The sequence below is a fragment of the Taeniopygia guttata genome, chromosome 23, assembly GCF_048771995.1.
Source record: "Taeniopygia guttata chromosome 23, bTaeGut7.mat, whole genome shotgun sequence".
NCBI classification, from domain to species: domain Eukaryota; kingdom Metazoa; phylum Chordata; class Aves; order Passeriformes; family Estrildidae; genus Taeniopygia; species Taeniopygia guttata.
In genome coordinates this window covers 2,596,878-2,609,856 of record NC_133048.1, presented here as the reverse complement: position 1 = coordinate 2,609,856, position 12,979 = coordinate 2,596,878, and the positions used below count along the sequence as shown (strand labels likewise).

Genomic DNA, 12,979 nt, shown 5'->3' with positions numbered 1-12,979 from the left:
CACTTCTGGGTGTGTGGCAGCTGAGGATGCTGAGAGCAGTGGCTCGGGTGGGACGTTGGGGACAGTGCCTTTCCCCAGAGCAGTCCCAGGAACCAGAGTTGAAACTGTTGGACCCCACAGCCCCTCGCTGTGAGCTGAGCTGGGGGCTGCTCCCATGTGGGAATCCAGGGCTTCCCTCTGGTTGCCCTGGATTCCTACACTCCCACAGCAAGGCCCTGGAAGCTCCCTGATGGCCATGGCCACCAAAGCTCCTTTGAGTCATCATTTGGTGAAGTCACCACCCTCCCTGTCCCCTCTGCTCTGCCCTCAGTCCCTGGCAGTGCCCTGTGTCCCACCCCAAGGGGTGCCCCTTCCCAGACCCTCAGCCTGGGGGGATCTCTGGGGTGGGGATGGATGGGGAGGGGGATGAGGAAGCGTGGAATGGTGAATTGGCACGGCACGGCACGGCGTGTCACGGCACGGGCAGGGGTGGGACAGGCAGGAGAAGGTGGAGTTATCCCTTTGTGCCGGGGAGCTGGTCTGACGGGAATCGGAGTGGCTCCGGGTGGCTCCGGGTGGCTCCGGTGTCCTGGTCCTGCCCCGCTCCCAGCCAGACCTGATGGATCGGGGGGCTGAGGGCAGGACAGGGGCACCGAGGGGCTCTGACGGGCTGAGCCCGGCCCGGTGAAGATGTGCCAAGTGGGTGAGTCCGGCTCGGGGTGGCGATCACAACGGGAGGACCGGGGAAACTGAGGCACGGAGGGAGGGAGAGGAGCTGAGAGGGACTCGATGGGCTCAGGGAAGGAGCTGGGCTGAGCACCGGGTGGTGATGGCTGAGTGAGGGGGGGTCCAGAGGGAGAACAGCCCCTCGGTCACTCCTCCAAGTGCCGCTGCCAGAACTCAGCCCTGGAGCTGCCCTTGGGGTCCAGCTGCTGTCCCAGAGCTTCCGAGGAGCCCCAGCTCTTCCCAGCCCCACAGGGCCCCTGTCCCCATGGCCACTGCCCCCACACCTTTGCTCCAGTCCCAGGAGAGCTGGCTGGACCAGTGGTCTGCAGATTTGGGCTACCGGTGGCTTCCACATCACCTCCTGCCTCATCCGCTGCCAGCACGGGGCACGTCCTCTGGGGCTGTCCCCAAATGCCCCATTCCTGTGCCAGGTAGGGACAGCTCGGTGCTGGCCACCCCACACCCCCCTGTCCCCTCGTCTCAGGCCACCTCGATCCCAGCGGCCACCGAAACGTGCTGATGAAAACGGGGCTCATCCTCCTCATCGTCGGGCACCTCAACTTCATCACCGGCGCCCTGGTGCACGGCACCGTCCTGCGCTTCGTGGTCACCGCCCGCGATGCCACCTCCCTGCACTACGGTGTCACCAACAGCGCCTCTGTCATCGCTGCGCTGCTGGTGGGGAGGGGCGAGCAGGGATGGGGAGGGCTGCAGGTGGGAAGGAGATGGGATGCAGGATGGACACTGCTGGGACTCCCCCACCCCAAACACCCGAAACACCCGAAACAAGCCTTTCCCAGGGAATGAAACACTCCGGGGCGAGGCTGTGCGAGGTGAAGCGCTGCCCCCCGGATGAGCTTCCAGGACGAAGCCACCAGGGAAAGGGGCACTGGGACAGGGGCTGCTCCTGGCTGAGCTCCCTGTGCTTCCCCGCAGATCATCTCCTGCGGAGTCTCTGCGCTGCTGCTCTCCCGGTACCTCAGCCCTGCTGCCCTCGTAAGCACCCCCAGCCCCTCCCAGCACCGGGGGTGCAGCCCTGCCAGGGAGCCCCCACAGATCCCCCAGCCCCTCTCTTGGGTCTGTCCTGGGGAGGGGACATCCCCTAAAACCCAAACCCAAACCCAACCCAACCCAACCCAACCCCTACCCCTAACCCAAACCTTACACCAAACCCTACCCGAAACCCAAACCCAAACCCAAATAGAAACCTAACCCAAACCCAACCCCAAACCCAACCCAACGCCTACCCCAAACCCAAACCCTACCCGAAACCCTAACCCAAACCCAAACCCAAACCCAAACCCAAACCCAAACCCAACCCCAAACCCAACCCCTACCCCTAACCCAAACCTTACCCCAAACCCTACCCGAAACCCAAACCCAAATCCAAACCCAAACCCAAACAGAAACCCAACCCAAACCCAAACCTAAACCCTAACCCTAACCCTACCCCTAACCCAACCCCTACCCCAAATGCAAAACCCAAACCCAAACCCTAACCCTAACCCAAACCCTACCCCAAACCCTAACCCAACCCCTACCCCAAACCCTAACCCAACCCCTACCCCAAACCCAAACCCAACCCAACCTCTACCCCAAACCCAAACCCAAACCCTAACCCAAACCCAAACCCAAACCCAACCCAACGCCAAACCCAACGCAACCCAACCCCAAACCCAACCCCTACCCCAAGCCCTACCCCAAACCCTAACCCAAACCCTAACCCTAACCCAACCCAACCCAAACCCAACCCCTTCTCCCGTTGCAGAAGTGGGCGCTGCTGGCCCTGAGCTCCTGTGCCAGCCTGTGCTGCCTGTGCCGCCTGCTGGGGCTGCTGGTGGCCATCGGGCTCACGCTGGGCACCCAGGGCCGGGTGCTGCTGGCCCCCTGCTCCATCTCCAACACCGCCCTCGCCCCCGTGTCCCACCAGTGTCCCTTCGACCCCACCCGTGTCTACGTGAGTGTCCCGTGGGCTGGGTGGGGACGTGCTGGGGGTGCCGGGGCTGATGTTCCCGCTGTGTCCCAGAGCTCCACGCTGTCCCTCTGGGCCGTCTCTGTCCTGCTGGAGGCCATGGGGACCTTCTTCAGCCTCCGCTGCCTCCTGCTCACCCTGGAGCTGCTCCGCCTGGGCCGCTGCTGCCGCGGGGTGCTCCGGATGAAGGTGAGGAGCTCTGGTAGCTGGGCTCAGCTCCAGCCCCTCTGCTCTGCTGCAGCCCGGGGGTTTGTGGATCCGAGGTTTGCACCCCTCTGCTCCCATCCCCGTCCTTCTCCTGCCTTCCAGGTCTCTCTGCAGGAAGCCCCCGTGGAGAGCCCCGGCCCCGGGCAGTGCCTGGCCTTGCTGAGACTGGACAGTGGAGAAATTGCCCGGCTCTGAGCAGGGCCTGAGGGATAAATGACCCTGTGGATGTGCCCCGGCCATTCCTGCCCCGTTCCGGCACCAACACAGCCCCACGACAGGACTCGGCTGCGTCCCAGGACGTGTGGACACATCCCCTGGAGCAGGAGCCCATCCCGTGGCCTTGGGCTGCAGCGAGGGATGAAACTGGGCTGGGTCCCCAGGGGGGCTCCGTGTCCCTTTTCCCAGCAAGGACTGCACTGATAGAAACTTTATTCTGCAGGAATTCAAGCCCAGAAGCACGGCCCCCCTGGCCCCACCCCAGCCCTGATGTGGGGAAGGGGCTGAGGCTGATCCATCCCTGTCCATGGGGCTGGGTCTGACCCATCCCTGTCCATGGGGAAGGGGCTGCCCCATCCCTGCCCGTGGCAGTGTCCCCACGTGTGGCTGGGTGCCAGGGACCCCCCAGCCCTCGGGGTTTTGTCCCCTGGGCCGTGTCCCCGAACCTGCTGGAGATGTAGCAGGGGCTTGGCCACCAGGCTGGCGGGGACTGTCCTCACTGGGGGGGACTGTCCTCACTCAGGGCAGACCCTGCCTCCATCCTCCCACCAGTGATGCCAGTGCAGAGCCCCCCGGGGATGGGGACTGTCCCCTGGGCTCCCCTCACCCCAATATCATCCACGAGGGGCTGTGGGGGCACAGGGGGAGCGCAGCGGGGCTGGGCATGGGGCAGTGACCATCTGCAGGGTGGGGGGTGGCAGGGGGGGGTCCGTGGGGCTCAGAACTGCATGGCCCCGCTGGGGTCACACTGCAGCAGGCGCACGATGGACGGGTCGCTCTTGGCCCCTCTGATGAACTCCTCCAGCGAGAGTTTCCCTGCGGGGAAGGGGACACGGCTCAGCCACTTCCCACCCAGAGCAGCCCACGGACCCCCTCCCACCCGGGAGGAGCACCCTGGGGTGCCCACACCCCGAGCCCCTCCTGCCAGGGGGGCAGACCGGGGGACATGATCCATTTAATCTGAGAGCCGTGGATTTAACCATGAGACCTTTCCCTAATCCCCCGTGGCTCCTCTCATTTACCGTCGTTATTAGTATCCATCTGTCGGAAGATTTTGTCTGTCCTTTTCTCCGGGGTGGATTCATCTTCAGGCATGTTCATGACCGAGGAGACCATTTTGTAGATGGCCTGGGGAAAGAGAGGGGGTGAGGGTCCTGGCACTGCCCCCCGGGACGGGCACAGAGCTCTGGGATTTGCTTCCCTGGGAATGGGGCCGGTTTTGACACCCTTCCATGGGGTCGGGCTGGGGGGGCTTCAGCTCCTGGAGGGTCCTGCAGGGACCTTTTGGCCACTGAGATGCCACTGGGCATCACCAGTTTGGGATGCTGGGGGACGACTGCCCACCCTGGAAGCACAGAAGGGTCCCGGGATGGGGTGACAAAGGGACACCGACAGGCAGGGAAAGACTCAGGATGCTCCAGGATAAAATGATCCCCTGCAGGGGTCATCCTGCTGCTGCAAACCCTGTCCTGGGGGTGCCACGGGGTGAAATCCCGTTACTGGGAGCTCATGGATATTCTGTTTTCCCTTCCCCGGGACACTGTGACTGTGACCAGGATAACCCTGGGCCCTCCTTTCTGCCCCAATGGGGTTGGTGGAGAGCCAGGGAAGCCCACCCTGCCCAAAGTATAGACCCCTAAAATTTCCTGTTCGTCCTCTTTTGCCCCCTCTCCACATGGACATCACAGAATAAAGAGAGCTGAACCAACTTATCTCGGGGTAAGAGCCTCTTTTGGAAATCTTTACCTTCTCCTGCTATTCCTCCCCTCACAGCCTCTCATCTCTGAGCTAACCTGGTTATTCGGGGGCTGTGTGATGGGGGGACCCTCACCCACCCTCACCCCGGGAGGTGACAGCGCGGGGACACCCGAGCGCGGCGGGGCAGGGCGGTACCTGCACGATCTCCAGCATCTCCTCCCGGCTGATGTAGCCGTTCCCATCCAGGTCGTACATGCTGAAGGCCCACATGAGTTTCTGCTCCAGCTTTCCGCGGGAGGTGACGCTCAGGGCGATGATGAACTCCCTGAAATCGATGGTGCCGTCGCCGTTGGTGTCGAAGGTGCGGAAAACGTGCTCGGCGAACTTGGAGGCGTCGCCGTAAGGGAAGAAGTTGGCGTAGATCTTCTTGAACTCCTCCACGTCCAGCATGCCCGAGGGACAATCCTTCAGGAAACCTTTGTACCATCCCTGCAGCTCCAGGTCGGAGAATTCCGTGTTTTCCCGCAGGTCCTGCAGCATCTCCGGGCGGAGTTTGCTGTTCTGCTTCCCCATCCCGCTGGGACGCGTCTGGCCGGGTTCGGGGGGTCCCTGTGCGCTACAGGAGGGGACAGGGACGGGGCAGAGCTCGCTGGCAGCCCCCGGACTCCCGGCAGGACGCCGGTGCTGCTCCCCGCATCCCCCCGGGCGCTCGGAGCCGCGGGGACCACCCAGCGCCAGGCAGCGCCAGCCCCCTCCTGTGTGCGTAATAAGCCTTTCTAGCTCATTTGCATAATATATAGGTGATATATAGGTGGGATCAGCAGGGCAGAGCGGCCCCGAGGAGGGCAGGGGGCCCGGCTGAGCGGTTCTGGGGCAGCCCGGCTCACATCCCCGGAGGTGGGTTATTCTCAGCTCTCCGCTGGCTCCGTTCATATTCGGTGCCTCCGGTGGGCACCGGAGCCCCAGGAAGGGCCGGGGGTGACAGGGACCTGCTCGGGGCTCTGTCCCTGCCCCACGGTGCCCCCAGCACCTCACGTCCCCAGCCTGGGCACTCCGCGGTGACCTTGACCCGCTGCCACCCTCCTGGGGTGCCCGGGGTGCAGAAGTGCCGGGAGCTGCTTTATCCAGAGCAGGGAGACACCCCAGCACCCCCAAAGGTTCCTTGGGGTCTCAGAGTCCCCAGGAGGAGCAGCCGGGACCCCGCAGTTACGGGGGGTGGGACCCCTCGGGGTCTCTCCTTCCCCCCACTATCCCCCCAGGAAGGATCTGAGTGTCCCACCCCACTCAGGGGTCCCCGGTTTTGTCCCCCCGGGGCTGGCAGGACCCCCAGCCCCGATGCCCGTGGGGGGCTCTGCACCCCGAGAGGGCTCTGCCAGGACCCCCAGAGAAGCGGGGCACCCCCAGGGGATCCTCCCCGGGAGTGAGGGGGCTCCAGGGGATCCCCAAACCGGCACCCTCGGATTGGGGGGACACCCCCACGGGAAGGTCCCTCCCGCGGGGAGGCATTGGGGGGCACCCCGAAAGATGCGGCGGGGACCGAGGGGGACCCCAAGCACCCCCAAAGATGCGGCGGGGACCCAGGGGGACCCCGAGCACCCCCAAAGATGCGGCGGGGACCGAGGGGCTGGGGAGGGGAGATGCTGCAGAGGCGTTTTGCTTCTCTCCCGTTGTAGAAAGAGGTTTGGGGAGCGGGGTGGGATGGGACACGAGCAGGAAGGTGAGGAAAGGGGGATATTTGTGCCTTTGGGGAGCCATCCTGGGGGGCTGGAGCTGAGCACCCCACAGGCAGCAGCGCCAGGGCTGGGGGAGAGTGGGGACCCCAAGGTGGGGGTGCCACCTCCCCTCTGATAATCTTCATATCTATTTTAATCCCCCTGGGCATCAGTGGCAGAGGCACAAGTGACGCAGGCTGATTTGAAAGCATCCCATTTCCCACTCCGAGCCGACCCTAAAGCCACCTAATCCCCGAGCTTCGAGGGATTGCAGGAGGGACAGGGGGGATAATGCCCGGGAGGGGGCACGGGCAGGGACATCAAACCCCCAGCGACCCACAGCGTCCCTGGCACGGGGGGCAAACTCATCCTGCCTGCCTCCCACCCCCCCTGCACCCCAAAATATCCTGGGTTTATGGCTGGAGCCGCCTCGGGGTGCCCTGGCAGCGCTCAGGATGCCCTGGGGGTGCCAGGGCCGGTCCCGCTGCCTCGTGGTGCTGAAATAGCCACGAGCGCCACTGTGCCATGTCCCCAAAGCTGCTGGGGACACACTGGGGTGCTGTGATCACTGCCTGGGAGTTCCCCCTCCTTTTCCTCCTGGTTTTCCTCCTCCTCCTCTGTGGGAATCCAGAGCTTCCCTCTGGCTGCCCTGGGACCCTGGCAGGGGTCAGAACCCCCCTGGACAGAGCCCCCAGAGACACTGGCTGTGATCTCTGTCCAGGGAAAAGAGTTTTCAATCTCACAGGGTGAATTACCAGCTCTGAGTGTTTGATATTAGTAATAATTAAGTGTGGCACAGGTGCAAAAGTAAAATTTTAGGATTCTAGATAAGGGGTCCAAAGGGGACAAGATGGAGGAAATTGGGTGTGCCTTGTCCTTTTCCTCCTTCTTCATGCCCTCCATGTTTCACTGTGGTGTTGGCATTTTTCTGTTGGTTCAGGCTGGGGACACACTGTCCAACGTAGGTGACAGATATTGGCACGTTATTGTAAATCCAGCACAGGTAGTTTGTGGTATTTAATGTTTGTACCATCCCACTGAGGGCAGAGCCCCACACGCTGCCCTGCAGGACAGAGCTGCGGCAGGGCAGCAGAACATGTTAGAGATAAACAGAATAAACACCCTTGAAAACAACAAAAACAAATTATAGCTTCTTCTTTAGCAACAGAGCAAAAAACCAAAAATTTTTACAATCTCAGAATCACCAATACCTCAGATTCTGACACTCCTCCTCCTCCTCCCAGCTGGGATTTCTGTAGGAATTTCCTGCCTTGTGAAGCCCCCGAGGCTTCTCTGGGGCAGAGCGGGGTGGGGTGGGGGTGCAGGGACACCCCCCGAGGGGACACTCCCCGAAGTGTCCCTGGGCCCCAGGGTGGGGGTTCAGGGTCCCCAGGGCCCCGCACACTCCCTGACAAACTGGGACAGGGCAAAGCAGGAGGGGCTCAGCCCCTCAGGTGTCCCCAGTTACCCCACAGACCCCTCCCCACGGGCCCACGCTGTCCCCAGAGTGTGTCCCTGTCCCCAGAGCCTGTCCCTGTCCTGTCCCTGCCCCTGTCCCTGTCCCTGTCCCCACAGCATGTCCCTTTCCCTGTCCCTGCCCATGTTCCTGTCCCTGTCCCTGTCCCTAGAGCATGAGCATGTCCCTGTCCCTGTCCCTGTCCCTGTCCCTGTCCCTGTCCCTGTCCCTGTCCGTGTTCCTGTCCCTGTCCCTGTCCCTGTGTCCCGTGTCTCCATGTCCCTGTGTCCCCCTGTCCCTGTGTCCCCGTGTCCCTGTGTCTCCATGTCCTCGTGTCCCATGTCCCCCTGTCCCCGTGTCTATGTGTCCCATGTCTCCATGTCCCCATGTCCCTGTGTCCCCATGTTCCCATGTCCCTGTGTCCCCGTGTCCCCGTGTCTCCCTGTCCCTGTGTCCCCATGTCCCCATGTCCCCATGTCCCTGTGTCCCTGTGTCCCTCTATCCCTGTGTCCCTCTATCCCCGTGTCTCTATGTCCCTGTGTCCCCGTGTCTATGTGTCCCTCTATCTCCGTGTCCCTATGTCCCCATGTCCCCATGTCCCCATGTCCCCGTGTCCCCGTGTCCCCAGGTGCGGTGCCCACGGTGCCACCCCGCAGCCCGTCCCGCTCCCCTCTCCCTGCCAGCCAAGGTCGGGGCTCTGGGGACACCGTGACACCGTGTCCCTTGTCCCCCCGCCCTCCTCAAGGAACGGAGGGGTTAAACGCCATCACCAGTGCCACCAGTGCCACCAGTGCCACCAGTGCCACGGCCACGCGCGGGCCCCGGGCTCCCTCTCGTGGCTTCTCGCCCCTTCTCATGGGGTGACCGAGGGACCCTCGGGGACAGCGGGGACAGGGGGGACAGCGGGGACAGGGGGGGCAGCGGGGCCCGGCCGGGGGTGCCGGGGGGATGTTGGGGGGTCCCGCCTGTGCCCCCCATCCCCTCCCGGCGCTCCCGGCGCAGTGTCGGCAGATGGCAGCAGCGGCTTTCGGCAGCGCCGGGGTGCGGGGGTCCCCGCAATCCCTGAAACCCCTGAAGCCCTGAACCCCCTGAACCCCCTGAACCCCCATATCCCGCACTCCTGAACCCCCTGAACTCCTGAACCCCCATATCCCGCACTTCTGCACCTCCTGAACCCCCTGAACCCCCTGAAACCCCATATCCCACACTCCCCATACCCCCTGAACCCCCATATCCCGCACTTCTGTGCCCCCCGAACCCCCTGAACCCCCGTATCCCGCACTCCTGAACCCCTGAACCCCCTGAATCCCCTGAACCTCCTGAACCCCCATATCCCGCACTCCTGAACCCCTGAACCCCCTGAACCCCCATATCCCGCACTTCTGCACCCCCTGAACCCCCTGAACCCCCTGAACCCCTGAACCCCCATATCCCACACTTCTGCACCTCCCGAACTCCCTGAACCCCCTGAACCCCCATATCCCACACTTCTGCCCCCCCTGAACCCCCTGAACCCCCATATCCCGCACTTCTGCACCCCCTGAGCCCCCTACACCCCCTGTACCCCGCACCCTTTGCACCCCTTGATCTCCCTGCCCCTTCCACACCCCACACCCCACACCCCCTGTTTCCTGCACCCCACAGCACCCTCAGCACCCCCTGCCCAGCACCCCCGGGCAGGACCCCACACCCAGCAGAGGGTTTGGGGGGACCCAGACCCCAGAGAAGCTCCCGGTGGGTGCCCCCGCAGTGGGGTCTGCAATGGGGTGCAGGGAACCGTCCCCCCGAGGCTTTGGGGAGGTGCAGGTGAGGATGGGGTGACTGAGCTGCTCCAGGGGCACAGGTGGGGAGCAGCAGCAGCAGCAGGAGGGTCCCCCAAATCTGCCAACACCCCTGAGTGCCACCACAATCCCCCAGGGCTGGCACTGTCCCCCTTGGGGGACATCCAGACCCGTTTTCCTGGTGGGAAAAGCCCCTCACAACTGATTTTTTAGGGACAATCTTTTGGTGTCACAGGGCTGTGGGCTCGGTGCTCGGGGTGGAACAGCTGAGTGCCTAATTAGAGCCGTGACTTAATTGGCAGACGGGGATGTGTGACGGGCACCGTGATGGGCTGGGGGGGTGCACAGGGAACAGAACACCCCAAAAATCTTTTCCCAGCGCTGGGAAAGGAGAAGAGGACAAGCACAGCGTGGCTGTCCCATGGACCCCGGAGGCACCTGAGGCCTCAGAGGGGACCTCAGTGCGGTGGTGACATCCCAGGGCACCCGTTGAGCGTGGCAGGGGTCATGGGGATGGACAAGAGCAATGTTCTTCATTTATTTGGGAAGGGGGAAAGGAAAAAGCCGAGGACTTGTGGTGTTAGATGTGTTCAGCCTCTGGAAAAATACCAGGACACATCCAAAACCCTCCAGTGGGAGTCTGGGAGGCAGCAGGATGACAGGGACCGGCCTTGTCACATCTGCCAGGAGCCACTGGGGCAAAACACTGCCCGTCCCATGTTCTGGAGCCCAGGATGGGGTCCAGCCAGGCAGGGAATCGTTGTTTTTGTGTGTCATTCCCTCCATTTCACTGCTGGGAGACTCAGAATTCCCTCTGCAGAGATGGGAAGTGCTGCTGCTGTTGCTGGTGGCACTGAGGCACGTCCTGCTGGGACCTCCCTGGAGCTCCCTGGAGCTGTTCTGGCATCACCAGTATCAGAACTGGGGGGTTGTGGTGCTGCTCCAGGTGTGCAGGTCATGGAGGAAGCACCAGCAGAAGACTGAGCCTGGCAGAGTCTCCTGCCCAGCCTCGTGTTCAGGAAAAGGAAAGCCCAGGGGAAACAGCAGCACAGCCTGGAGTCACCCCTGCATGGCAATGCCCAAATCCTGCCCCTTCCATAGCAGCCATCCCTGCATGGCACTGCCCAAATCCTGCCCCTTCCAGCCCAGCCATCCTCACAGGGCAGTGCCCAAATCCTGCCCCTTCCATAGCAGCCATCCCTGCATGGCAGTGCCCAAATCCTGCCCCTTCCTGCTCAGCCATCCCTGCATGGCAGTGCCCAAATCCTGCCCCTTCCATAGCAGCCATCCTCACAGGGCAGTGCCCAAATCCTGCCCCTTCCAGCCCAGCCACCCCTGCATGGCAGTGCCCAAATCCTGCCCCTTCCAGCCCAGCCATCCCTGCATGGCAGTGCCCAAATCCTGCCCCTTCCAGCCCAGCCATCCCTGCATGGCAATGCCCAAATCCTGCCCCTTCCAGCCCAGCTACCCCTGCATGGCACTGCCCAAATCCTGCCCCTTCCAGCCCAGCCATCCTCACAGGGCAGTGCCCAAATCCTGCCCCTTCCATAGCAGCCACCCCTGCATGGCACTGCCCAAATCCTGCCCCTTCCAGCCCAGCCATCCCTGCATGGCAGTGCCCAAATCCTGCCCCTTCCACAGCAGCCATCCTCACAGGGCAGTGCCCAAATCCTGCCCATTCCTGCCCAGCCATCCTCACAGGGCAGTGCCCAAATCCTGCCCCTTCCATAGCAGCCATCCCTGCATGGCACTGCCCAAATCCTGCCCCTTCCAGCCCAGCCATCCTCACAGGGCAGTGCCCAAATCCTGCCCCTTCCATAGCAGCCATCCCTGCATGGCAGTGCCCAAATCCTGCCCCTTCCAGAGCAGCCATCCTCACAGGGCAGTGCCCAAATCCTGCCCCTTCCATAACATCCATCCTCACAGGGCAGTGCCCAAATCCTGCCCCTTCCTGCCCAGCCATCCTCACAGGGCACTGCCCAAATCCTGCCCCTTCCATAGCAGCCATCCCTGCATGGCAGTGCCCAAATCCTGCCCCTTCCATAGCAGCCATCCTCACATGGCAGTGCCCAAATCCTGCCCCTTCCTGCCCAGACACCCCTGCATGGCAGTGCCCAAATCCTGCCCCTTCCAGCCCAGCCATCCTCACAGGGCAGTGCCCAAATCCTGCCCCTTCCCGCCCAGACATCCCCACAGGGCACTGCCCAAATCCTGCCCCTTCCATCCAGCCATTCCTGCATGGCACTGCCCAAATCCTGCCCCTTCCAGCCCAGCCATCCTCACAGGGCACTACCCAAATCCTGCCCCTTCCATAGCAGCCACCCCTGCATGGCACTGCCCAAATCCTGCCCCTTCCAGCCCAGTCACCCCTGCATGGCAGTGCCCAAATCCTGCCCCTTCCTGCCCAGCCATCCTCACAGGGCAGTGCCCAAATCCTGCCCATTCCTGCCCAGCCATCCTCACAGGGCAGTGCCCAAATCCTGCCCCTTCCAGCCCAGCCACCCTCACAGGGCAATGCCCAAATCCTGCCCCTTCCTGCCCAGTGTGGATTTGGGGGTCCCCAAGCTCCGTGCAGGCAGCCCCAGTGAGGGGCTGACCCCCCCTGCCCATCCCGGGGCTCCTGCACCTTCTCCAGCGCTGAAGTGCTGAAATTTTAATCTGCTGCCAGGCAGGAGATGAAAGGGAAGCACCAGAGGCATTTCCCTGGGTGGCAGCAGGGACGGTGGCACCGTGCTGGGAATTGTCACCCCCAGCTGGGGAAGGAGAGGGGAGTGGCACGGCTTTGCTGTCCCCTGGCTCTGCCAGAGGCTTTTTGGCTTTCCCTTGAGCCAAGGAAAGCATCTTTGGGGACTGCTCGGCTGGGGGGGTCCCTCACTGTGCCCCCCAAGCAGCACGGCCAGAGGGAGGGTGACAAGGGGATGGTGGCAGGGGCTGCCAGAGCCCCCCACACCCGATTCACCCCCTCTCCATCCAGCTGCATGGACGAGCAGAGAAAAACCATCGGGCCATAAAGCAAACCGGGGATTGCCGTAAATGTGGGGACCCCACTGATGCTCCGGGGAGCCGCCAGCACAGCCGGACACCTGGGACAGACAGACAGACAGGGGGGGACAGACAGCACGGCCAGCCAGGGTTGGCCCGGGGTGTGCTGGAAGCTGCCAGGGCACCCCGGGGTGGTGGGGAGCACCCTGCTGGGACCCCCTCCAGTGCCGCATGATTCGGCAGCTGAGCC

The 12,979-nt window shown here is 63.1% G+C and overlaps 2 protein-coding genes across 2 annotated transcripts; one reads left to right on the top strand and one right to left on the bottom strand.

Annotated features, from left to right (window-relative positions):
- The first annotated feature begins 579 nt into the window (after positions 1-579).
- TMEM54 (transmembrane protein 54) lies at positions 580-4,812 on the top strand. Its single transcript, XM_072917990.1, has 6 exons — positions 580-682; positions 1,190-1,383; positions 1,642-1,701; positions 2,474-2,662; positions 2,732-2,866; positions 2,987-4,812. The coding sequence occupies exons 1-6, from the start codon at positions 670-672 to the stop codon at positions 3,077-3,079; spliced, it is 684 nt and encodes a 227-aa protein (XP_072774091.1). The 5' UTR covers positions 580-669; the 3' UTR covers positions 3,080-4,812.
- HPCA (hippocalcin) lies at positions 3,775-5,557 on the bottom strand. The gene is made up of 3 exons (XM_002187473.6): positions 4,994-5,557; positions 4,123-4,228; positions 3,775-3,916 (listed from the first exon to the last, which is right to left on the bottom strand). Exons 1-3 carry the CDS (start codon positions 5,369-5,371, stop codon positions 3,819-3,821), a joined length of 582 nt encoding a protein of 193 aa, XP_002187509.3. The 5' UTR covers positions 5,372-5,557; the 3' UTR covers positions 3,775-3,818.
- Positions 5,558-12,979: the final 7,422 nt, after the last annotated feature.

Bases quoted from the DNA above. Each gene is read 5' to 3' on its own strand.
- TMEM54 (XM_072917990.1), top strand. The intron at 2,663-2,731 runs GTGAGTGTCCCG...GCTGTGTCCCAG, and splicing joins TCGACCCCACCCGTGTCTAC to AGCTCCACGCTGTCCCTCTG. The intron at 2,867-2,986 runs GTGAGGAGCTCT...CCTGCCTTCCAG, and splicing joins GCGGGGTGCTCCGGATGAAG to GTCTCTCTGCAGGAAGCCCC.
- HPCA (XM_002187473.6), bottom strand. From the start codon at position 5,371: ATGGGGAAGCAGAACAGCAAACTCCGCCCGGAGATGCTGCAGGACCTG. The intron at 4,229-4,993 runs GTACCGCCCTGC...CTCTTTCCCCAG, and splicing joins AGATGCTGGAGATCGTGCAG to GCCATCTACAAAATGGTCTC. The intron at 3,917-4,122 runs GTAAATGAGAGG...CCTTCCCCGCAG, and splicing joins GATGGATACTAATAACGACG to GGAAACTCTCGCTGGAGGAG.